This window comes from Lithobates pipiens, unplaced genomic scaffold, assembly GCF_037356315.1.
Source record: "Lithobates pipiens isolate NorthernLeopardFrog02 unplaced genomic scaffold, aLitPip1_a1.2 Scaffold_10, whole genome shotgun sequence".
In the NCBI taxonomy this organism is placed as follows: Eukaryota; Metazoa; Chordata; class Amphibia; order Anura; family Ranidae; genus Lithobates; species Lithobates pipiens.
Genome location: NW_027507686.1, coordinates 104,409,882 through 104,435,935, shown reverse-complemented (window position 1 = coordinate 104,435,935; position 26,054 = coordinate 104,409,882). Strand labels below are relative to the sequence as shown.

The 26,054-nt window shown below is 44.9% G+C and overlaps 1 protein-coding gene across 2 annotated transcripts in view; it reads left to right on the top strand.

The window, feature by feature from the left end:
- The window catches only part of LOC143933943 (spectrin beta chain, non-erythrocytic 1-like), a gene marked incomplete in the record, with an annotated part of 1,131,488 nt that overhangs the window by 770,934 nt on the left and 334,500 nt on the right, over window positions 1-26,054 (top strand). For both annotated transcript variants that reach the window (XM_077457128.1, XM_077457138.1), the window contains 5 exon segments: window positions 4,989-5,106; window positions 5,191-5,349; window positions 5,582-5,884; window positions 5,978-6,131; window positions 6,224-7,094. In XM_077457128.1, coding sequence (XP_077313254.1) covers window positions 4,989-5,106; window positions 5,191-5,349; window positions 5,582-5,884; window positions 5,978-6,131; window positions 6,224-7,094 — 1,605 coding nt within the window.

Genomic DNA, 26,054 nt, shown 5'->3' with positions numbered 1-26,054 from the left:
GGCGGAGTTTTTGCGCTCTGGCGTACGGAAGTGGGAGAGACGCACTTCCGCCGGATTCGCGTCATCAGGGGGCGCCGCAGGACCTGTTCCAGTCCTTTGGGCGCGGCGGTGTGACTACAGGGTTGCCTGGAGCAGTGTGAAGGCTCAGAGAGACTGAGTGATACACAGGAACCATGGAGAGTGCGGTTGTGCAGGTGGACTCCGGTTCAACAGGCTCCAGTACCTCTCAGGTAAGCTTGGTGAGGGCAGACCAGGACTTACACTGGGGGGTGGGGGGTCACTCTGACCCGTAGTACCTTCCCGGGGTGGAGAACCTGCTGGTGAAGGGGGGCACTTCCTAAACAGACCCTAGAAGCACAGTGGTGTGGTCAGGGGTGGTATTTTAATGGGACCCTGTTTTTCTTTGTTTTTAGGTTAAACAGGACAGAGCCCAGATACCTTTACCCAGAAGGAAATGTGCCGTGTGTGGGGCTAAGTTAGGCACCGGTTGGGAGAAGCCGCTTTGCCCAGATTGTGTCAGTAGCCTGGTAAAAGAGGACTCGGTGGCAGCTTGTCACAATGTTTTAACATCCGTAAAGGATGAGATTGCATCCACCTTCCAATCTTTTAAAAACATGATGGATAGGATGCAGGGTCCCTCTGTCTCTTTACCCAGAGCCGTGAGTATGCCTTCCTTATCCGAACCAAGTCAGGAGGAGGAGGTGGATAGGGAGAGGTTACCCAGGTCATTAGCCTCCTCTAGGACAGAGTCTACTTCAGAATCTGAGGGGGAGGAAGAGGCCATTAGATCAGCCAGATACAAGCTGTCTTTGGATGATGTGGGTGACCTCCTCAAGGCTATATATGACACCTTGGAGATCAGAGAAGAACAGGTCCAGCTTTCAAAACACGACATGATGTATCAAGGGTCGAGTGTAATGAAAGACAGGGTATTCCCCGTCCATAAGTCGCTAGTGGAGGCGATTCTGCTGGAGTGGGAACAACCGGAAAAAAGGCCATTTTTTTCAGGTAGCCTTAGAAGGAGGTTCCCTTTTGAATCGGATGCGGTGCATCCCTGGAACAAGGTTCCCAAATTAGACGCTCCCTTGGCTAAGGTCTCTAAGAAGACAGATTTGGCCTTTGATGATATGGGTTCACTCAGGGACCCTATGGATAAGAGGGGAGATCTGCTGCTCAAGAGAGCCTGGGATGCCTCTTCCATTGGGCTTAAACCGGCCCTAGCAGCTACCTGTGTGGCCAGAAACTTGGAGTGTTGGCTTACACAGTTACAATCACATATTTCTGCAGGTACTTCTAGGCAACAGCTGTTGAAGTCCTTTCCGCTACTGTTTAAGGCTGTGGGCTTTTTAGCGGATGCCTCTGCAGAATCAGTCAAACTGGCTGCTAGATCAGCAGCACTAGTGAACGCTGCCAGAAGGGCCGTTTGGCTTAAAACCTGGTCAGGAGACACAACTTCAAAACTAAAGTTGTGTGGATTACCCTTTTCAGGGGACCATTTGTTTGGGCCCGGCCTGCAAGAGGCGTTAGAGCGCACGCAGGATAGGAAGAAAGCTTTCCCAGAAAGGAAAAAGAGACCTGAAGGGAAACGCCTTTTTCGAAGCCCCAGGCAGCAAAACCTGCAGCGGGTCACAAGGGAAGAGGCAGAGGAGGTATCTTATTCAATCCTCCTCAACCCTCCCCTAAAACCCAGTGACTCCTGCGTCCCGGTGGGAGGAAGACTGGGGAAGTTCCTCCCACAGTGGGAAGCTTCAACCGAAAGTCCGTTCATTCGAGATCTTGTAAGGAACGGCTACAGGTTGGAGTTTGGTTCAGTTCCCCTCCCAAACTTTCAAGTAACAAGGTTACCAAGGGACCAAGAGAAAGCAGAGGCTTTGGTTCTTCTTCTGGGGGATCTGGTGGACCAAGAAGTAATGGTGCAGGTACCTCAGGAGGAGCGAGGCTTGGGGGTTTACTCCCACGTATTCGTGGTAAAGAAACCTTCGGGGAAGTTCAGGTTAATACTGAATCTCCGTCCCCTGAACAGATTTATAAAATACAAGCGGTTCCGGATGGAGTCAATCTTCTCGGTAACCAAATTCCTGTTTCAGGGCTGTCACATGGCCACAGTGGATCTCAGGGATGCATATTTGCATATCCCGATTCATCCAGAATCTCAGAGATTTCTCAGGTTGGCGGTGAGGTTGAACACGGGTGTGTTACACCTCCAGTTTCGCGCTCTCCCCTTCGGGCTTTCAGCCTCACCAAGAGTTTTTACAAAAGTTCTGGCAGAGGCACTGGCCCCATTAAGGCTCAAGGCTATAACAGTGATCCCATATCTGGACGATCTACTGTTCATAGCCCAGTCGGCCCAACAGCTGCAGAGGGACATACAGGAGGCTTTGGGGTTTCTGCACTCACTGGGGTGGCTGATAAACCAGGAAAAATCCCAGCTGACCCCCTCACAGGAGGTCCTGTATTTAGGATACAGGATTTCTTCAGTGGAAATGAGGGTATTTCTTCCGGAGGAGAAGATCGGCAAGCTAGAGCAGGCGGTAGCCCAGCTTCAATCTGGTCGGGAAGCCCAGATCAGGGAGGTGATGAGAGTCCTAGGGTTGATGACATCATGCTTTCCAGCGGTGGCCTGGGCAAGACATCATCAGCGTCCTTTACAAAGACTCATGCTCCGTTATTGGGATGGCAGGCAGGAGAGCCTGGATCAGGTTATGCCCCTATCCTCGGCAGTCAGGAGGTCTCTTTGGTGGTGGCGGGCCCAGGTCAACCTAGACGGGCCTTCCCTGGTCCCCACAAGCTACGGTGGTGGTCACGACCGATGCCAGTGCGCTGGGTTGGGGTGCCCACCTAGAGGGAACCTTAGCCCAGGGTTCCTGGTCGAACCTAGAGACAGGTCGTTCCTCAAACCAGAAGGAACTTCTGGCAGTCTGGAAAGCTATAGAAACCTTCCAGTCCCGGTTACATGGCAGGGATCTGCAAGTTCGCTCAGACAATGTGACAGCAGTAGCCTACCTGAACAAGCAAGGGGGAACCAGAAGCCCTGCACTACAGGTAATTGCGGACAAAATCTTCTGCTGGCCAGAGAAGAATTTGTCCTCAATATCAGCCATTCACCTAAAGGGAACCCAGAATTTCCTGGCCGACTTTCTCAGTCGCCAGAAGATGGGTCAGGACGAGTGGGCCCTCAACAAGGAAGTGTTCGAGGAGATCGTGTCATGCTGGGGAAGGCCAGAAATAGACCTATTTGCAACAGAAGGCAACAGGAAGGTGACACAATTTTTTTCGGTTCACCCACAGGATCGGGCCAGGGGGATAGACGCCCTTGCCAATCCATGGCTGTTTGGCCTGTGTTACGCCTTTCCTCCCGTAAGGATGGTGGCGGAGGTTCTGCAGAAGTTCCGTTCGGAAACTACGGACCTCATTTTAGTAGCTCCTTTTTGGCCAAGGAGACCCTGGTTTGCCAGCATAAAGAGATTGGCCGTACATCCTCCGCTGTTTCTACCAGTCAGGGAGGACTTACTTTCCCAGGGGCCGATCCTGTGCCCTCAGATAGAGAGGCTCAAGCTTGCGGCCTGGTATCTGAGGAACAAATCTTAAGGTCACAGGGTTTCTCAGAGAGAGTGATTAAGACCTTGTTAGAATGCCGTAAACCTGTTACTAGGGCAATTTACGCCAAGGTAGGAAAGAGGTTTAATTCCTGGTTGCGAGAACAGGGGATTGCAAGTCCCGGGGTCCCGGCAGTCCTAGATTTTCTACAAGCAGGGGTAGAACTGGGCCTATCTATCAGCACTCTAAAGGTACAGGTGGCGGCCTTAAGTGTTTTCCTTCAGTCCTCCCTTCAGCAGAATCCATTTGTCAGGAATTTCTTCAAGGCTCTATCTAGATCCAGGCCTGTGAGAATGAAGTCCTGTCCTACTTGGGATTTGGCCTTGGTTCTTAGGGCTCTGACCCAAGATCCATTTGAACCATTAGAGGGAGCTTCACTTAAGTGGATTGTACTAAAGACTGTATTTTTGATAGCGATCACGTCAGCTAGAAGGGTCAGTGATCTACAAGCGCTCTCGGTCAGAGAGCCATTTCTGTTAATCTTAGAGGACAGGGTAGTACTTAAGACTGATCCTAGTTTTCTTCCTAAAGTGGTGTCCACTTTTCATAGGACACAGGATATTATTTTGCCAACTTTTTTCTCAACCTCAGACAAGGATGAGGCGAGATCTTTAAGTTTGTTAGACGTCAGGAGAAGTCTATTAATTTTTTTAGAAGCCACTAAGGTCTTCAGGAAGTCAGACTCACTTTTTGTTAATTTTTCGGGCGCCCGCAAGGGCTGCAAGGCGTCCAAAGCGTCTATCGCCAGGTGGATACGAATGGCGATAGTTAAAGCCTATGAGTTAGAGGGGAAGCAGGCACCCTTAGTTAAGGCACACTCTACAAGGGCGGTTTCCGCATCATGGGCAGAGAGGGCTGGAGCCTCTCCGGAGGAGATCTGCAAAGCAGCAACGTGGTCCAGCTACTCAACGTTCGCAAGACATTACCGTCTGGATTTATGGTCTGATAAAGAGCAGACTTTTGGACGTAAGGTCCTCCAGGCAGTGGTCCCGCCCTGACAAGGTGAGCTCCTTGCTTATCATCTCAAAGGCTGTCCTGGAAGACGATATGAGAAAACCGGAGTTAGACTTACCGGTAACTCTTTTTCTAGGAGTCTTCCAGGACAGCCTGGCTTCCCACCCAAAGTTGTTTAAATTGGACTAAGTGGTGAGGATGTGTATTAACGTGATTGTTGGTGTGTTATGTCTTTCAGAGCCTCCCGGCGGTTCTTGGAGTAAAACTGAGGAGGGCCTGGAGGACCACACCTTTTATTTAATTGGCTTGACGTGTTTCCTGTCCCGGAGGGAGGAGCCCTATATCTCAAAGGCTGTCCTGGAAGACTCCTAGAAAAAGAGTTACCGGTAAGTCTAACTCCGGTTTTCTAATGTAGAATTCTTTCTGGTTTTGTTTAGGTTTACAGAGAAAGGGAATTTGGAAGTTCTTCTTTTTACCATTCAAAGCAAAATGAGGGCAAATAATCAAAAAGTGTATACTCCAAGAGAAGGAAAGCTTATATCGGATATAAACAAGGTAATAAACGATTAACAAAGTTTAACATTTGGATTTTGAAGCAGTTTGTTGCAGTTTTAAAAAAATAACCTTGATTTTGTTTAGTCTTGGGAACGTCTGGAGAAAGCAGAGCATGAAAGAGAACTTGCATTGCGAAATGAACTGATTCGCCAGGAAAAGTTAGAGCAATTGGCAGCCAGATTTGACCGTAAGGCAGCAATGAGAGAAACCTGGCTCAGTGAAAACCAGCGTCTTGTCTCACAGGTACTTCAACTGGGTGTAAGGTGTATATTGTAGCAGTCCTCTACAAAGGGTACCCTTTCTTTTTCCTTTTTTTTTTTTTTTAATTTTTTTTTATTTTTTATATTATGTTTTGGTAGCTAATGAACTATATCTTTTTTTTGTGTCATTATAGCGGTCACAATGCTTAGATTACAGTGTTATTGCGATGCCAACTCTGGAAACACATTTTTTTTTTCTTCCTCTTCTCTAATAGGATAACTTTGGCTTAGACTTGGCTGCAGTTGAAGCTGCAGTGCGAAAGCATGAAGCTATTGAGACGGACATTATTGCATACAGTGAGCGGGTTCAAGCTGTAAATGCAGTTGCAGATGAATTGGAAGCAGAGAATTATCATGACATTCGAAGAATTTTGGCTCGCAAATGCAACGTATCACGATTATGGGATTACTTAAAGGAATTGGTAGCAGCTAGACGTCGGAGGCTTCTAATGAATCTAGAGTTGCAGAGGATGTTTCAGGATCTATTGTATCTCATGGACTGGACAGATGATATGAAGGTATGAATTGAGATCAAAATCTTCTAAAATGTTTATCTCACTGAATAGGTAAGCTGTACATTTTGGAGCCTGCTTATGTTTCTTTCCACCCAGGGTCGACTTCAGTCTGAAGATTATGGCAAGCACCTCCATGGGGTAGAAGATTTACTCCAAACCCACACTCTAGTGGAGGCTGATATTTCTGTGCAAGCAGAACGTGTGAAATCTGTTAGGACAGTTGCTCAGAAGTTTATGTCAGATGATGAAGGTATAGCTAAAGTATAAATTGAATATAATAAAGTTGCAATTTTTGTGACTGTGAGATTCAATGCAAAATTTTATTTTCCCATTTTATTCTAGGTTACAAACCTTGTGATCCAGAGCTAGTGAGAAAGCGAGTCCAACTTTTGGAGCAGCGCTATGCAGAATTATGTGAACTCTCTGCAGCGCGGAGGTCAAAATTGGAAGAGTCCCGCCGACTTTGGAAATTTTTCTGGAATATGGGTGAGGAGGAGGCCTGGATACGGGAACAAAGTCGCCTTCTGCTATCCGATGACCAGGGGAAGGACCTCACAAGCTCGATGAGACTCCTAAGTAAACATAATGCTTTCCGTGATGAAATGAGTGGACGTTATGGACCTTTATGCCTAACAGTAGCTGAGGGTGAAAAACTGATTGCAGAGTGTCACTTTGGAGCCAGTGAGATTAAAGAAAAGATAGCAGATGTCAGAGGTCAATGGAAAGAGCTTGAAGCTCTGGCTGAAGATGGGGAACGTAGACTCAGAGAAGCCTACAGTTATTATCAGTTCCAAGCTGATGCCAATGATGCTGAAGTTTGGATTTTGGATACCTTGCGCTTGGTTTCTACAAATGATGTGGGCCATGATGAATACTCCACGCAGACATTAATTAGGAAACATAAAGATGTTGAAGAGGAGATACTCAACCATCGACCAGCTATTGACACCTTGCATGAACAAGCTCATTGTCTGCCACAAGCTTACGCCCAATCTCCTGAAGTTGATGGAAGACTCCCTGCTTTGGAACAACGATATGAAGAGCTTGTAGCCCTAGCTGCCCACCGTAGGCAAGCACTGCAAGACTCTCTGGCGCTTCATAAAATGTTCAGTGAGGCTGATGCTTGTATTCTTTGGATAGATGAGAAGGAGCAGTGGCTTAATGGTTTGGAGATCCCAGAAAAGCTGGAGGACCTTGAAGTAGTCCAACAAAGGTAATTCATGTTTGTGCAGTCTGCTTATGTGGACTACCTTGAGCTCTTGTATAACAATACTTACATTTTATATATTTCTTATTTTGATATTTCTTCAGGGATAGGGTAAGAAATGACATGTCTGTGTAAAGCATATACAGTTGATATAAAAAAAAAAATCTACACGCCCCTGTAAAATGCTAGTTTTTTTAGATGCAACAATGACCAGACCAAGATAAACCACTTCAGATTTTTTTTCCAACTTTAAAAGTGACCTATAATCTGCAACTCAAAAGCAAACTGAAATTGTTTTGTGGTGAAAAAAATATATAAAATAAGTGTGGTTGCATAGGTGTACACGCTTTTATAATTAGGAATGTGGCCATGTTCAGAATTAACCAATCACATCCAAACTTGAGTTAAATGTCAGTACACTTTGAAAGTGACTTTGATTAAGTTTATATAAAGTTTGGTTGATTTTAGTAGGATTTTTCTGTGATCTACACAGCTGGTTATTACAGCAAAACCCACGGTCCGCAAAGAACGTAGGCAGCATCAAAGGGATCTCATTGTTGGAAGATATCAGTCAGGAGAAGGTTCAAAAAGTTTCCAAGGCATTAGATATACCATGGGACACAGTGAAGACTGTCCTCAGCAAGTCTAGAATATGGAACAGTGACATTACCAAGAACTGGACGCTACTTGAGAATTGATGAGTTTAAAAAAAAAAAAGTCCAGGAGGCTGCCAAGAGGCTTACAGCAACGTTAAAGGATGTGTGGGAATTTTTGGCAAGCACTGGTTGTGCACTACAGTCTCCCCTATTCTACATATACAGTGCATCTGGAAAGTATTCACAGTGCTTAGTTTTCCACATTTATGTTACAGCCTTATTCCAAAATGGATTAAATTATAGTCCTCACAATTCTTCAAATACCACATAATGACAGCATGAAAGAAGTTTGAAACCTTTGCAAATGTATTAAATATAAAAAATGAAGAAAATCATATGTACATATTCACAACATTTGCTCAATACTTTGTTGAAGCACCTTTGGCACCAATTGCAGCCTCCAGTCTTTTTGAGTATGATGTTACAAGCTTGGCACACCTGTTTTTTGGCAATTTTTCAATTTCTTCTTTGCAGGACCTCTCAAGCTCCATGGGTTTGAATGGGGAGCGTCGGTGCACAGCCATTTTCAGATCTTTGGAGCAGGTTTTCATCAAGGATGTCACTGTACATTGCTGCATTCACCTTTTTGATCCTGACTATTCTCCCAGTTGCTGCCACTGAAAAAATCCCCACAAAATGATGCTGCCACCAGCATGCTTCACTGTAGGGATGCTATTGGCCAGGTGATGAGCGGTGCCTGGTTTGCTCCAGAAATGTGCCTTTTTACTGAAGAGGGGCTTCCAAATCCTATCCAATCAACTGAATTTACCACAGGTGGACTCCAAGTTGTAGTTGTAGAAACATGTCAAGGATGAGCTGTGGAAACAGGATGCACCTGAGCTAATTTTTGAGTGTCATGGCAAGCAAAGGCTGTGAATACTGTGTGTTTTTTTTTTTCCCTAGGTGCTGCATCTGTGCCTGATGCCTATAACACTGAGAAATGAGCGATCAAACACCGCCGATCGCTTGGTTCTCACAGCTCTGTGGGCAGAGAGCTGGTGACTGACAGTCACAACTCTCTGCTCTGCACCCTCCTCACTCACTGGAGCGCTGGGCTGTTGCGGGGACGGGAGTGGCCGGCTCAGACTCTCAGTGGCTCACTGAGCCGGGTGTCAGTCCAGAAATCTGGTGGATCCCAAGTCCATGGTCGTGATGCTGTGGCGCCTGGACCGACTCTGTGACATCAGCAGAGAGCAGACTTGAGCTTGCTCTCTGCTGAAAACTGGTCACGGGAGTGAAGAACAAACTGCACTCCTGTGACCCACAGGAGAAGTATAGCCAAACAAGCTTTGGCTGTACTTATCCTTTTAATAACTTTGAAAGATTTCAAGCAAACTTCTTTCACGTCATTATGGGGTATTGTTTGTAGAATTTTGAGGAAAATAATTTTAATCCATTTTGGAATAAGGCTGTAAGCTCATAACAAAATGTGGAAAAAGTGAAGCGCTGTGAATACTTTCCGGGTTTGCACCGTATCTGGGCTGTGTGGTAGGGTGACAAGGCAGAAGCCTTTTCTTACTAAGGAAAAAAACGACATTGTCTGCCAAACACACATAGGAAAATGTGTTCATAGTCTGATGAGAATAGATTGAATTTTTTTTTTTTTTTACCACAATTCAAAAAAAGTTTTGGGGCAAAAAAAAACAAAAAAAACCCATGTACCCACAGGGAAGCATGGTGGTGGCAGCATTATGCGTTGAGGCTATTTTTTCTTCAGTTGGGTCCGGGGTTTTAGTTAAGGTAGGACTAATGAACAGTTCCATATATCGGGCAATTTGGGCACAAAACCTTCAGGCCACTGCAAAAAGCTGAAGATGGGAAGGAATTTCCCCCTTCAGCACAACTGCAACCCAATGCATACCTCCAAATCAACAAAAGAATGGCTTCAACAAAAAAATACGTTTTGGAATTGAGAAATTGGAGAAAAAGTGGACAAAGATTCCTAAGGCTATATTGTATTCTTCCAACCAGAGTTTATTGGATAAATTACAAATGCATGTTAGTGTTAAAATATAAAGACCTTTTTTTATATAATTTTCATACTCTGAGCTACCTTGCTGCATTAAACCACCCCACCCCCAATCCCCCAACCACCCCCCGCCCCAGGAACTACCCACTTTTTTTTTTTTTTTTAAAGATTCCCAAGGCAAGAAGTGCCATGCTCCCACCCCAAAAGACTGAATTCTGTCATGAAATCAAAAAGTGCTTTAGCAAAGTATTTAGGGGTATGCATATATGTGCAACAACAATGTAAAAAATATATATATTTTTATAGTTTTCTCCCTTAAAGATTTCAGTTTGTTTTTAATTGTATTGCACATATTATGGGTCATATTATTAATGGGGAAAAAAAACAAGCGATTTTTTTTTTTTTTTTTTTTTTTAAAGCGATCGTAAAAATGTGGCTTTTTTACAGACTACTTACATCCTTTGTACTTCTGACAGGAAAAGGCGTGATTTAATTACAGCCGAAGAACAGCCAAAGAACAAAAAATTAGGAGAGCAGCTTCTTACAAACCACCAATTTCTGCTCATTCAGAATAGGATACATATTGGCTTTTGGGAAAAGCATGCAACAAGCATGTGTCCACAAATAGTAAAAACAAACTTAGAGCCCTCTTCTAGGAATATGCCTCAGTGGCAGCCTGTCCATAGGGGTGCACAGGTGCCGCTGCATGGTCACATGGCTTACAATGTTTTGTTTTTTTCTTTTTAAAGCACATGATTAGAGCCTGGGGCTCCAATTGGCTGTGCCCCCAGCCTACCCTTTTGTGTGACAATAGCGAATTAATATTCACTATTGTCCAGATTCTACCAGCCAATTAACCACTACAGCCCCGGACCAATAAACATCTTAAGGACCAGAGGTCTTTTTCCAATTTCGCACTGCACTGCTTTAACTGGTAATTGCGCGGTCATGCAATATTGCACCCAAACGAAATTTGCGTCCTTTTCTTCCCACAAATAGAGCTTTCTTTTGATGGTATTTGATTGCCTCTGCGATTTTTATTTTTTGCGATATAAATGGAAAAAGAGCGAAAATTTTGAAAAAAAATATATTTTCTTCTTTTTGTTATAAGAAAAATCGAATAAACTAAATTTTAGTCATACATTGAGGGCAAAATTTATTCAGCCACATGTCTTTAGTAAAAAAAATGTCAATAAGCGTATATTTTTTGGTTTGCGCAAAAGTTATAGCGTCTACAAACTAGAGTACATTTTCTGGAATTTACACAGCTTTTAATTTGACTGCCTATCTAATTTCTTGAGGTGCTAAAATGGCAGGGCAGTACAACCCCCCCCCCCCCCCCCAAATGACCCCATTTTGGAAAGTAGACACCCCAAGGAAATTGCTGATGGGTATGTTGAGCCCATTGAATATTTATTTTTTTTTGTCCTAAGGGATTGAATAATGACAAAAAAAAAAATTTTTTCAAAAAGTTGTCACTAAATGATATATTGCTCACGCATGCCATGGTTATATGTGTAATTGCACCCCAAAATATATTCCGCTACTTCTCCCGAGTATGGGGATACCACATGTGTGGGACTTTTTGGGAGTCTAGTCGCGCACTGCACCCCGAAAACCAATCACCACCTTCAGGATTTCTAAGGGTGCAAATTTTTGATTTCACACTCCTCACTACCTATCAGTTTCGAAGGCCATAAAATGCCAAAATAGCACAAAACCCCCCAAAATTACCCCATTTTGGAAAGTAGACACCCAAGCTATTTACTGAGAGGCATGTTGAGTCCATGGAATATTTTATATTTTGCCACAAGTTGCGGGAATATTACAAAATTTTTTTTTAGTTGTCACTAAATGATATATTGCTCACACATACTATGGGCATAAGTCAAATTACACCCCAAAATAAATTCTGCTGCTTCTCCCGAGTACGGGGATACCACATGTGGGGGACTTTTTGGGAGCCTAGCCACGTACGGGACCCCGAAAACCAAGCACTGCCTTCCGGATTTAAATATAAAATGCTACCAAAAAAACTGTTAGCGATGGCAGGGATCAGGCCTGACTCTGCGATCGCTGCAGTTATGTGTTTAGTGTTTTGTAAGTGACAGTGATCGATCTATACTGCACTTGGGTGGGCTGGGCAGAGGGGGCAAAACGCAGGTGCTAGCAGGTATCTGGGCTGATCCCGCTAACAATGCGGTTTTTTGGAACCCTAAACTGCTGGGGACGCTAGTATAGATCTGATCGGATCAGATATTGATCTGTTCAGATTCTATACCACTACGGGAGGTTTATGCTTTGCGTGTGGGTGTTAGCGGTACTGGCACTAACCTAGTGCTGCCTGGGGCGACGCAGACCCTGACCCTAAAACCTAATTGATATCACCCGCCGGGTGATCAGGGGGTTAAACCTTTATTGGGTAATAAATGGTGGGTGCCCTGATGCTATAAAAAACAAACTAACCAGAGTCACCTGTAACACTTACAGTGATCAGTGGTGAAAGGGTTAACTAGGGGCAATCGGGGTTCAAATTTTTATTAGGTAGTATATGGGGGTCCCTGGCGCTATATAAAAACCTGACGGGGAACCTAAATAACTAACTGGCTAACCAGCGTCACCAGTGACACTTATACTGTGATCGCTGGTGAAAGGGTTAACTAGGGGGAATCAGGGGGTTAAAACCATTATCGGGTAGTATATGGGGGTGCCTAACGCTATAAAAACCTGGCGGTGAACAAAAAAAAATAACTAGCTACCTAGCGACAGTAGCGACACTAATGCAGCGATCAGAAAAATGATCGCTTGGTGACACTGCCAAAAGGGGGTGAAAGGGTTAACTAGCGGCAATCAGGGGGTTAAAACCATTATTGGGTAGTATATCGGGGTACCTAGCGCTATAAAAACCTGGCGGTGAACCTAAAAAAATAACTAGCTACCTAGCGACACATGCAGCGATCAGAAAAATGATCGCTTAGTGACACTGGCAAAAGGGGGTGAAAGGGTTAACTCTAGGGGCAATCAGGGGGTTAAACCTTTATTGGGGGGTGATAGGGGGCTACCCTGGACCTAACACTAACTGTCCTGACAGTTTTTACTGTCACAACTGACACTGAATACAGTGATCAGTAAAGAAATGATCACTGCAATCAGTGACACTGTGACTGGGGGGGGGGTGGGTTTGTGTGCCTGTGTGTACCTACATGTCAGTGTAGTGTTGGTGCACACTTACTTTTAGTCTTCTCCTCGTAGTCCGGTCAAAAAGACCGCCCCGAGGAGAATGACATCACTTCCTCCTTCCTGTGTAAACAATGCACAGTGGGAGGAAGTTCGTCATTGGCCAGGAGCGATCCAGAGGGGGTGGCCAGAAACCAATGGCCATCCCCTCATCACGGAGGGAAACGGACCGCCGTATCCAGCGGGAGGGAGTCCGATCGGAACCCCCACCCGCTGGAAGGCAGGCACGTACATCTACGTGCTTGTGCCTGCCTGTGCCATTGTAATAACGTACAATGGCAATACGGCGGTCCTTAAGTGGTTAAGAAGCAGTTCCTGAAACCCGCTTGGCAGTCTTAGGACTCCCGGCCAAGCTGGTTTCAGTCAGATCCCACTTCCTGTTCGGCCTGGAGGAGAAGCGATGGCCCCAGAGTAAGGAGCGGCAATTGTGCCCAGTTGTCAAGTGGTTAAATACCGTACTTGGCGCAGCACCATATTTGAATTTGTTTTCTAAACTGTATATTGTATTGTGTTTGTGCGAATAAAGATTTATTAAAGTGTATATTTTTTTTTTCTCCCGAAAAAGCGCTGTGGAAATACCCACCATTTTATTCTCTAGGGCCTCTGCTAAGGGAAAAAAATCTTTTTGCAAATATGCCTACCTCGTGTGAGAGAAATAACTGGTTGATATGACATTTTTTATTTTCCAGATAATTGTGGAAAAAAAATTACAACTTCAATAAACTCTCCATGCCTCTTACTACAGTTCCTTGAAAAAGTATTCATGCCTCTTGAAATTTTCCACATTTTATGTTACAACCACAAATGTAAATGTATTGGGATTTTCGTATGTCTGTACTAGCTTTGCACATCTCGAGTGATGTTTTTGCCCATTCTTCTTTGCAAAATAGCTCAAGCTCTGTCAGATTGGATGGAGAGCGTCTGTGAACAGCAATTTCTAGTCTTGCCACAAATTCTCAGTTGGGTTTAGGTCTGGACTTTGGGCCATTCTAACGCATGAATATGCTTGGCTCTAAACCATTCCATTGTCGCTCTGGCTGTGTTTTAGGGTCGCTGTCCTGCTGAAAGGTGAACCTCTGACAGTCTCAAGTCTTTTTCAGACTGTGTCCCTGCTGAAGAAAAGCACTTGATGCCGCCACCAACATGTTTCACGGTGGGGATGGTATGTTCAGGGGAATGTGCAGTGTTAGTTTTTCACCACACATAGCGATTTTTTTTTTTTTTTTTTTTAGACCAAAAAGTAACATTTTGGTCTCATCTAACCAGCGCACCTTGTTCCACACATTTTCTTTGTCTACCCACATGGCTTCTCCCAAACTGCAAACAGAACATCTTATGGTTTTCTTCTTGCCACTCTTCTAGGCCAGATTGTAGACAGATTCTCCCACATGAGCTATGGACGTCGGCAGCTCCTCCAGTTACCATGGGCCTCTTGGCTGCTTTTCTGCTTAATGCTCTCCTTGCCCGGCCTGTCAGTTTAGGTGGACAGCCATGTCTTGGTAGGTTTGCAGTTGAGCCATACCCTTTCCATTTCCGGATGATGGATTGAACAGTGCTCTGTGAGATGTTCAAAGCTTGGGATATTTTTTTTTATAACCTAATCCCGCTTTAAACTTCTCTGAAATGTTATCACTGACCTGTCTCGTGTGTTCCTTGGCCTTCATGATGCTGTTCACTAAGGTTCTCTAACAAGCCTTCGAGGGATTCACACAACAGCTATATTTATACTGACATTAAATTACACACAGGTGGACTCCATTTGCTAATTAGGCTACTTCTGAAGGCAATTGGTTCCACTAGATTTTAGTTGGGCATGTCAGAGTAAAGGGGGCTGCATACAAATGCACGCCACACTTTTCAGATATTTATTTTGTCAAACATTTTGAAAATAATTTTTACAATTATGTGCCACTTTGTGTTGGCCTGTCACATAAAATCCTAATACATTTGCGTTTTTGGTTGTAACATGACAAAATGTGGAAAATTTCAAGGGGTATGAATACTTTTTCAAGGCACTGTAAATGCCTTAGACTGTCTACTTTCCAAAAAGGGGTCCTTTGGGGGATATTTGTACTGTCCTGACATTTTGGGGCATAACAAAAAAGCCGTCAGTACATCAGGTGTGATAATTTTTTATTTTTTTTTTATTTTTTTTATTGGTACCATAGCTTGTAGACTAATATTTTCACACAGACCAAATGTACACTACACTAATTTGGGTTATTTTTTTACCAAAGATATGTAGCAGTATAAATTTGGTCAAAATCTATGAGGAATAATTACTTATTTGCTAAATTTTTTATAACCTTTTCGATCTTTTTAATTTGATAGCATAAAAAACCCAGTGGTTATTCAATACCACCAAAAGAGCCCCCCCCCCCCCCTTTTTTTTTTTTTTTTTAAGGGAAAAAGATAAAAATGTCATATGGGTGCAGTGTTGCATGACCGCACAATTGTCGTTCAGCCTAGGTTCAAACCCCCGCACCCGAATTGCGTCACACCCATGATGTGATTCTGGCAATAAGACTGCATTTTGCGAGCTGTTTTGGAGTGTCATTAAGATAACAATGATGCCTGCAGCAGAGTGCATGTACACCATGCAATTGCTTTGGCATGCGATGCAGGGATACGCAGCGAATCTTGTGCTTTTCCTGCATCACATTAGTGTGAACCAGGGCTTAAAGTTTAAGCGTGCTGAAAGCTTAAAATTGGCCTGGATCAGGAGGAGGTGAAAGTGTCCCGTATTGAGGTGGGTTTAAAGCCTTTACAGGTTACCAGTTTAGAGTTGCACAGGAGGTCTGGTGCTAGAATTCTTGCAAAAACAAAAGGGAATACGAGCGCAAAGGCTCATGATGCAGTATCGTCTTTTTATTGGATATAAAAGGATAAAATCGATTACACTCACACGGTGAATAAACAGTGTCTAACAGTTCCTTCAATAGCCTTAAAAAGGGACACATCCGTGCTTCAAAATAGATGAGAAGACCGCTGGATGGGCTGGCTCCAGAGACACGTGCTCATCAGTCAGCTGCCAATAAGCCGCGAGTAGGGATGAGCTTAGTTAGTCAAGCTCATGTTTGACTCGAACATTGCCTGTTCGCCGAACAGCGAACAATTTGGGGTGTTCGTGGCAAATCCAAAAAGCCGTGGAACACCCTGTAAAAGTCTATGGGAGAAATCTAAAGTGCTAATGTTAAAGGCTTGTATGAAAGTGTTAGGGGACCCGGGTCCTGCCCCAGGGGACATGTATCAATGGAAATTTTTTTTAAAACGTCCATGTTTCTTTATCGTACATCATAGGGCAGAGTCTCAAGTAATTAATGGGTTATATGCCTACCTTCAGGTGTTGACACTGGTATAACCAATACAGGAAGTTGACTCCCCTATATAACCCCTCCTCCCAGGAGCACTCCGTTTTTTCGCCAGTGTCTAAGGTGTTGGTCACGAGTGAATATGTGCTCTGAGGAGCTCCAGGGAGGGATCCTTGCTGGATTTAAAGAAACCTCCACAATCAGATCCATCCTCGCCACTGAGGCCATAGGATGGTACCTGGACCTCGATGCAAGAATGAGGTTTTGCCTGTAATGCTTCTCTTTGAGAGCTGGACCCTAGGAACCAGGACGCTTTTTGGTCTTGTTAAATTTCCTAAAGTTGTCCTGAGGGGTTCTATACAAGGCCCAAAGGAGCGCAACCCCTTTTAAAAGGGCCCCAGTCCTTGAGCGTGTTTAAACGCCCTCCGCCGTGATGGGTGAAAGTTGGATCTGTCTGTCAAATCGGCAGTATCCTGCAGCAAGGACAAGGTAAGGGAAGAAGCTTTGCTTTTTCCTTCAATATACCTTGTACTACCTATGATGTGTCTTAGTGCAGCTCTGTCTCAGAACATGTGTGGACCCAGCGGCAGAGGGGGGTTCTTACTATAGATCTTGTGGGATTTGGTAAAAAAAAAGCAGCAGTTGCTAATACAGAGATGTGTATAAACTTCTATATGGGCGGTGGCTGACTGGTTGACGCAGCTGCTTTTAACAACCCAGCACTTCCACCTAGTAACATTGGGAAACGTCCTATGCTTCTGTGGTTTTAAAAAAACAAACTATAAATCTGCTGACAGAACCCCTTCCCCCTCCCCCCTTGTAGAGGTGTATAGTACGTTCACATTTGTGTTGGCCATGCGGGTTCCTAGCAGGGCCGGGCCTGAGAACGCAGAGGGGCATGTCTGCAAGGTCACGTGGCGCTGTGTATGGATGTAACGTCCACACACACAGCACTCGCCACATAGCTGAGGGGAAGCGCTGAGGATGCCAATCAGGTTCCACCTGAGGCTTTATATCACAGACACTCTCATTTCAGAAATACTTTCTGAAGAGAGGCAGTCTGTCACACTAAGACACCAGAGCGCTGGGCACGTAAGGGTGTAAACAGGCATTTCCAGACAGATTGTTAGTAGCAAAAGAACTGTTATTTTGTGTGTACCTCTGCTTGTGCTTTGCACTATGTCTTCCAGACCTACCGTAAAGGTACCTAAGGTGTCACCGCCTCAGGCGCTGGGAATCCCAGTTACGCCTCCATACTGTCTTCCTCTTCGGAGAGATCAGACATGGCAAGCCAGGGTGAGTCATTGGAAGCTAGCGGTGGTGCAACTGCTTCACACACTTCAGCCCATGTAGAGGTGACTGAAGATGCATTTTCCTCTGCCTTGCAAGGCTTAGAAGGAAGATTAGCGGCTTTAATTGCATCCTCCATCCAGTGTATAGGAAGCGTCCTAGATCCCCCTCCCCCACCTTAGACTCTTTACAGTCAGTGAAGGGTCCAAGAGAATTATGGGGACAGGATGGGGTATTGCCCTCAGATGATTGGGAGGAAAGACGTGCGATTATTTCTCTGCGGAGGAAACAATACTTTAAGTTCTCAAGGATTCCAACTTCACAATCTGAAGTACAGAGGCTTGCAAAGATGGTTCGCTCTACTTGCATGCTACCCCTAACAGTTAGCTGAAGGGCCGGTCTCTTCCTTGGGTTCTTTGAAGCCTTTACAGCCTTTTGCATGCGTTTCCCATCCACACATTACTAAAAGAGCTTATTTGTACCGAATGGGATCATCCGGATAAGCATTTTTTTCCCTTCCAAAGATACTCGCAAAGCTCTATCCTATGGAAGAAAGATTCACTAAAAGATGGAAAGTTCTAGCAGTTGACGCTGCGATTTCCAATGTGAAAAAAAAAATGGACACTGCGCTTATGCATAAAGATCCAAGAGATAATAAGTTGGAAGGTCTGTTAAAATCCTTTTTTTCTTAGCAGGTACTGTTGCTCAGCCTGCAATTGCAGCTATAGGCATCTGTCAGTCCTTAAAGGACCAGTTCACAGATGCTCTCAGATGAGCTCCCTGCACAACAAGCACAGGAACTGGCCAAGCTACCTAAAGCATTATGCTTTGCTGTAGACGCTATGAAGGTTTCTATTCACCATTCATCACGCCTTGCGTTTGTACTTGTAAATATGTGAAGGACCCTTTGGTTAAAGGGTTGGTCAGCTGAGACGCCTTGTAAGAACCTTTTAACTAGCTTCCCCTTTAAGGGAGAACGGTTATTTGATAGTTTGGATAAATACATTCAAACAATTTCCAGCGGAAATGGTACTCTTTTGCCAGTCAAAAGAAAGTATAAGCGTCTTTCATTTGAACTGTTTGGCCTCTACCATCAGACCAGGCATAAAGGAAGACCTGGGGCTACAAGTCTGCAAAGCAGAATACAAGACCTCTTTATGAAGAGGCATCTCCCCTCACCAAGGTGGGGGGGGGGGGGGGGGGGGAGACTTCTGATTTACTCAGACGTCTGGTAAAGGGAGTTTCAGGACAAATGGACTCTCTCCACAGTGTCTCTAGGATACAAGCTAGAGCTTTGAGAGTTTCCACCATCTCGTTTTCTGAGATCAAACATTTCCAAGGATCCAGGGAAAAGGGCAATCCCTGTTGCAAGCATTAGACCAATTATTGGCTCAAGGGGTGATCAGACAGATTCCCAAACAAGAGCAAGGTTTGAGGTTTTACTCAAACCTAATTACGGTGCCAAAGCCAAATGAGGATATCAGCCCAAGTCTAGATCTACGTAATCTAAATCGGTTCCTGAAAATCCGCTCCATTTGCATGGAGTCAATCAAGTCAGTAGTTTCCATCCTGCAAGGAGAAAAACTTCTGGCGTGCATCGACATCAGAGATGCATAGCTGCTTGTCCATATATTTCCTCCTCGCCAGAGGTTTCTGTGGTTCAAAGTAGAACAGAAGCATTTTCAGTTAATAGCCTTGCCCTTCGGGCTTGCTACAGCACCTCGGGTATTCACTAAGGTATTGGCCCCACCTCTAGTCAGGTTAAGGGCACAGGGCATAACTGTCTTGGCTTACTTAGATGATCTATTGTTAATAGACCAGTCAGTGGCTTGCTTGAAGCAAGGTGTAGCCATCACAGGCAGTTACCTGGAAGGCATGAGGTTGTTAGGGAAGATGGTAGCTTCACTCGAAGCAGTTCCCTATGCTCAATTCCATTCGAAACTGAAAGCAGTATTCTGTCTGCTTGGAACAAAACGATTCAAGCTTTGGACTTGCCAATGTGGCTGTCCCCATGAGTGTCCCAAAGCCTTGGTTACTATCTTGGAACCTGCTAAAGGGAAAATCCTTCAGATCAGTTATCTGAAAGGTAGTAACGACAGATGCCAGCCTTTCAGGCTGGGAAGTAGGAGCCTTGCTCATCGACATCCTGGAGATTCCAGCAGTGTATCTGGCTCTAGAAACCTGGACCTCCAGGTTAAAGAATTGTCCTGCCAGGATCCAGTCCGACAATGCCACGGCTGTGGCATATATAAATCACCAAGGGGTCATTAAGAGTCTCTCGGCTCAGAGAGGTGAACTAGATTCTAAACTTGGACAGAAGAGTGTCCCATGCCTATCGGCAGTTTTCATTCCAGGAGTAGAGAATTGGCAGGTGGATTATCTAAGTCGCCGGCAGTTATTCCCAGGAGAATGGTCTCTTCACCCCAAGGTGTTTCAGGCTGTTAGCCAAAGATGGGACTCCGGACGTAGACCTTTTAGCGTCCAGATTCAACACTAAGCTAGTCAACTTTGCATCCAGGACAGGGGACCCACTCGCATATGGAACAGATGCTTTGGCGACCCCTTAGGATCAGTTTTTACTGATCTATGCACTTTTCCCCAATTCAGTTGCTACCTCAAGTTTTTTGCAGGATCAAGCTGGAAAGAAAATCGGTAATACTGATGGCACCAGCATGGCCCAGAAGGTCATGGTACGCAGAGATCGTAAGGATGGCAGTGGAGGGTACAGGGCTCTTCCCACTAAGGCCAGACCTGCTATCTCAGGGGCCGATCTTCCATCCTACTTTTCGAACGCTAAATTTAACGGCTTGGCTGAGACCCACATTCTGAATAAACGTGGGCTTTCCAGGTCAGTTATCTCTACTTTGATTAATGCTAGGAAGCCAGATTCTAGAGCTATATATTATAGAGCCTGGAAAGCTTCCTGGTTTCCTGGTGTGAGTCCAAGGGTTGGTACCCTCGGAGATATATTATAGGCAGAATTCTTACCTTTCTACAATTAAGTGTAGAGATGAAGTTGGCCCTGAGTACCATTAAGGGCCAAGTCTCAGCCTTATCAATTTTTATTTCAAAGACTGCTTGCTATGCATTCTTTAGTCCAGGGTTTCATGAACGGAGTGCTGCTAATTAATCCGCCAGTTAAATCACTCTTAAGCCCTTGGGACTTGAATTTAGTTTTGTCAGTGTTAAAAAATATTTGATGTTTTCATTTGCTATATCCTATTGAGACAGCAAGGAGGATTTCAGAATTCTCTGCTCTTACTTGTAAGGAGTCATATTTGATTATTCATGAGGACAGAGTGGTGTTGCGCCCTCGTCCAGGTTTTTTGCCAAAAGTGGTTTCAGGCTTTCATCTGAATGAAGATATTGTCCTGCCAGGGTTTTTTTTCCATGACCTTGTTCCAGGGAAGAAAGGTCACTACATTGTCTTAATGTAGTGAGAGCAGTGAAAATGTATTTAAGAAAACTGCTCCGATTTGTAAGACTGATGTCTTATTTCTTCTGCCAGAGGGTCCTAAGAAGGGACAGGCAGCGTCCAAATCCACTGTCGCTAAGTGCATTTGGCAAGTTATAATTCAAACTTGTGATTTAAAGGGAAAGATTCCCCCTTATCAAGTTAAGGTGCACTCTACCAGAGCAGTTGGTTGCTTTTTGGGCAGTGCGTCACCAGGCCTCCAGGTCTCAAATCTGCAAGTCCGCGACTTGGCCTTCAGTGCATACATTTGCAAAATTTTATCAAGTGCATGTAAGATGGAATGAGGATATCTCCTTCGGGTGCAGTGTGCTGCAGGCAGCAGTATAAGTCCTCAGGTCTGGGGGTTACCCTACAGGTTGTGTCTCCCTCGCCTCAAGTAGCATTGCTATGGGATATCCCACCAAGTAATTACTTGACTCTGTGTCCTATGATGTACGATAAAGAAAATAGGATTTTTAAAACGGCTTACCTGTAAAATCCTTTTCTTGGAGTACATCATAGGACACAGAGCTCCCGCCCCTCTGTTTTATGGGGTGAGAGTATATTACTTATATTGCTTGGCTACAAAAACTGAGTGCTCCTGGAAGGAGGAGGGGTTATATAGGGGAGTCAACTTCCTGTATTGGTTATACCAGTGTCAACACCTGAAGGTAGGCCTATAACCCACCAAGTAATTACTTGAGACGTACTACAAGAAAAGGATTTTACAGGTAAGCTTTTTTAAAAATCCTATTTTTTGGGAGCAGTGATTTTGATGCTTAAAGTGAAACAATACAAGTGAATTTTTAATTTCGTACCTGGGGGTGTGTATAGTATGCCTGTAAAGTAGCGCTTGTTTCCCGCTTGCTTAGAATTGTCCCTGCACAAAATGTCATTTCTGTAGGAAAAAAAGTAATTTAATTTAAAAGCACTTGCGGTTATAATGAATTGTCAGCTCCCGGTAATACAGAGAACAGTCATTGGAAGTCATTGATTAAAAAAAAAATGGGGTGGGGGGTTGGCAGATTCAATTACCAGGCCCTTTAGATCTTGTATGGATTTTAAGGGGAACTCCACGCCAAATTAAAAAAATGGCGAGCATGCTACTTGGCAGGCCGCAGGAAAAGAGTGCCCCCCCCCGAACCATACCAGGCCACATGCCCTCAACATGGGGAGGATGCTTTGGGGGTCTGTGACCTCTCAAGGCACCATGTCCCCATGTTGATGGGGACAAGGGCCTTATCCCCATAACCATTGCCCGGTGGTTGTGGGGGTCTGTGGGCGGGGGCTTATCGGAATCTGGAAGCCACCTTTAACAGGGGGATCCCCAGATCCTGCCCCCCTTGCTCGGATAAAGGGTCTGGTATGGATTTTTGGGGGGGAACTCCACGCCATTTAAAAAAAAAAAAAAGTAATTTGCAGTGGAGTTCCCCTTAAAATGCATACCAGACCTGAAGGGCCTTGTAATTGAATTTGGGGGGGATCCCCTCGCATTTTTTTTTCTTACATCGGGACACAGCCATAATAATAACTATGTGGGTTATATCGGCATATCAGGTGCTGGACACTGGCACGCCCCTTAAGGCGTGTGTACTTCCCCCATATAATCCCTCCCATTACTGGGGGGGGAGTCCGTTTTTTCGCCAGTGTCTAAGGTGTTGGGCACGAGTAAGGAGGTGTTGTACTGATCTCCACGGGCAGTAATCCTTTGAGAGCCAGCCATCCTGACCAGAACCATTCTGTTGTCTCCATAATGGACTAAATGAATGGTACCCGGACCTCGTAATCCAAAGACACAAGGTTTTGCTTGCAAATGCTTTGAGAGCTGGGCCCTGGGATCCAGTAGTTTTTGGTAGTAAGGCCAATAAGTTTACTGGCAGGGTCTTCTCGCAGGTCCAGGATTGTGGGTCTACCTGAGTGTTCCCCGGTTCCTGAAGGTTTCCTTTTAAGGTCTCGGAGCCTACCGTGAAGGGCGAAGATTGGGTTTTTATCTCTGATAAAACCCTGCTGCGAGGAGAAGGTAGGGTAGATTTTCTCAGGAATCTCTCCTTCCATGTATTGTGTTGTCATGTCTGTGTCACCACTGGGGGCTGTATTGAGCACTCACCATTCTGAAACTGCAAACAGCAGTTTTCTCTCCTCTCCTCCTAAGCCGACTCAGACCCTCAGGTAAGAGAGAGGGGGGTCTGATCACTTCCTGGGCCTCAGATTGGCGATTTTTGTCTGAATTAATGCCAGCCAGCTGCCTTTTTTTTTCTTTCATGAAGAAAAACTTTTTTTTTTTTTTACAAAACGGCCGCTTACTGAGCGGAGGATTTTCCCCCTCCACCCTGGCGGCGCTCGCGCAGGAGTTGCAACTTCCTTGTTTGAAAGATGGGGGGGCCCATAGTCCGCACGGGGGGGGGCATGGCTGAACTGCGTCAGAGGCCGGCCACATGTATAGTAAGTATTTTAAAGCCCTGTGAGAGAAGCTTCTGCCTGGCGGTGGAGGGACCGAGCAGAATGGTTGCTGGCCAGGTTTGGTGACACAGGCATTTCCCTTTTGACAACATTATACTGTATAGCTAGGATTAATAGCAGTTATTGTACTGTACTATAGCCTAGCAAGTGATGCATTATTTTGATGGTACTGCCTCTGCTTTGTGCTGTAAGCTATGAGTGACAAAGGGGCCAGGAACTTCTCTAAGGGTTGTAAGGGGTTAATGGTATACAACAAACTAAAAACCCTTCCAAAAGAATGTCATCCTCCCCTGAGAGGTAGACGGCCATCAAGGGTAGAACACTTCTGTCCCTGTGCATTTCATACAAACAGGTTTTTTCTTCTACCGTTTTAAAAGATTATTGCTATGATGTCTCTCCATAGTAGGACTAAACATGGCAGATTCCCATCTAGTCCTCTGGGCCCTTTTATTGAGGTGCATGAGGCTGGGGATCAGGTAGATCTTCCCAAATATTGGAAGATACTGATATTTCCTCTTAGGAGGATCCTAACAGGGAGGGAGTAGCCGCACAAGTCAGGTGTTTGTCTACTCCAGTGATGGCGAACCTTGGCAGATGTTTTGGAACTACAATTCCCAGGATACTCATCTACACTGCAGAGGGCATGAGCATCATGGGGAAATGTAGTTCCAAAACATCTGGGGTGCCAAGGTTCGCCATCACTGGTCTACTCCCTTACTTAACCCTTTTGTTGCCTGCAGCACAGGCTCTTGAGATATCTACCTCTAATGTTCATTTGAGACCTCCCCCACCTGGCGATGTTTTTTCCTATTAACGCATAGTTATGCGTTCGGAATGGGAACGTTTCTATGAAGAAATGGGGGGGGGGGGGGGGGTTGTCCAGCTATTAATACTGTAATCGCCCCAGTGAGCAGAGTCTCATGTCCAGTGGATAATGCACTGATGTTAAATGATCCAGCAAGTTAAGGTTGGGTTTTCCTTTTAAAGACAGGATGTCTTTTGCAGTTCTTGCTACAATTTGAGTAGCTCAGTCCATTAAACCTCTAACGTCAGCTCCATTATTTTGGTGGAGCACATTTTGTGTCATGCCAATGCATTGGAAAATGTGGACTCCAAGGGGTTAAGGAACAGGTGTGAGATACCTCAAAATTCTGCTGATCACACACACACTGTCTCACTGATGCTACGAAGGACTCGATCGTTTAAGCCGTATGGCTTATACTTGGACTAGTGCATTCTTGCAGAGTTCCGTGGCTGAAATATTGATCACCCAAAGCACCAGGTGAAAACCCTTATCCACTCTTGTCGTGCCCCAGGAAGGGACACAGACTGGCTAAGTACATCCAAAAGGGGTAAAGCTCTCTTTACCAGTAAAAGGAGGTTTCCTTTAATCGTGCAGCCTCTCCTGTGCCTAGGGCATCTGCCTTTAGGCAGTCTCGACGGTCTCAATCGTCAGCTTCAGGAGAGTTCCCAAGGGCTGCACCAGGATCATGTGGGCAGAAAGCCCATAAAGCAGAATGCTAAGGCCTTCTCATGAAGGAGCACCCCCACTAGTTTGGGTTAGGGGATAGGTCCTGCGATTCTCAGTTTGGCAGGAACAATGTTAAGAGCAGAGGGATTTCTGTGATGTGTGTATATATCTCCATCTCTATCATCCTGTTTAGGTGCTCCCTGTGGGGTCCTTGTGGCTGCTGATGTGGCAGTTTTTATGCAAGAGTGTCTGCCTCCTCAGAGCATGCTCCTAAGGTTCCAAGAAGAAAAAATTTGAGATGTCTCTCTGGCATCTCGATCTGTTATCCCAGTCGGTAATATCAAACCTTTTAAGGTCCCAGAGCCAAACAGAGAGGTAAGACCCATTCTGGACCTCCGAGATCTAAATCGGCGCTTAAACATCCAATCCTTTCATAAATCTATTGGCTCTGTCCATCCTGCAAGGAGGGGAGTTGCATATTTCCATGTGCAGAGTTTCCCGCTTACTAGAAATCTCTGCGGTTTGAAATATAAAATTATTTTTTCAGTTGTGGCACTGCCATTCGGCTTCGCCACAGCACAAGTGTTCCGAAAGATTCTGGCACCTCCTTTAGCCAGGTTAAGGGCTCAAGGCATAATGGTCCTAGCCTATTAGATCTAATTTTAATAGATCATTCAGGCTCAGGTCTAAAACCAGAGTCTTCTCAGCTGTAGAATGCTGAAATCTCTAGGTTGGATTCTCAGCCTAGGAAGATTCTCCTTAAAACCATCAAGGAGGTCACTTGGGGGCTGGTTAGGGATACCATACAGAAGAAGGTATTCAGTTCCATTGTAGCACTAATCCAAATTATCAGGACAAAGGAAAATTCCTTCATTCGGCTGCAGGAGATTTTTAGGGGAAATAGTGGCCTCCTTCAAGGCCACCCCCTTATGTGCAGTTTTATTCAAGGACTGCTTCAAGACACCATTGTTAACTAGTATTTATGATTATGTGCATACACCTCAATCATTGTAGTAGTATGGACATATATATATCTAGATCGGAGAGATCTTGTACAAAAGAGGTAGTTCAATCAGCAATACACATTTATTTATAGGGTTACATAATATCTACAAATT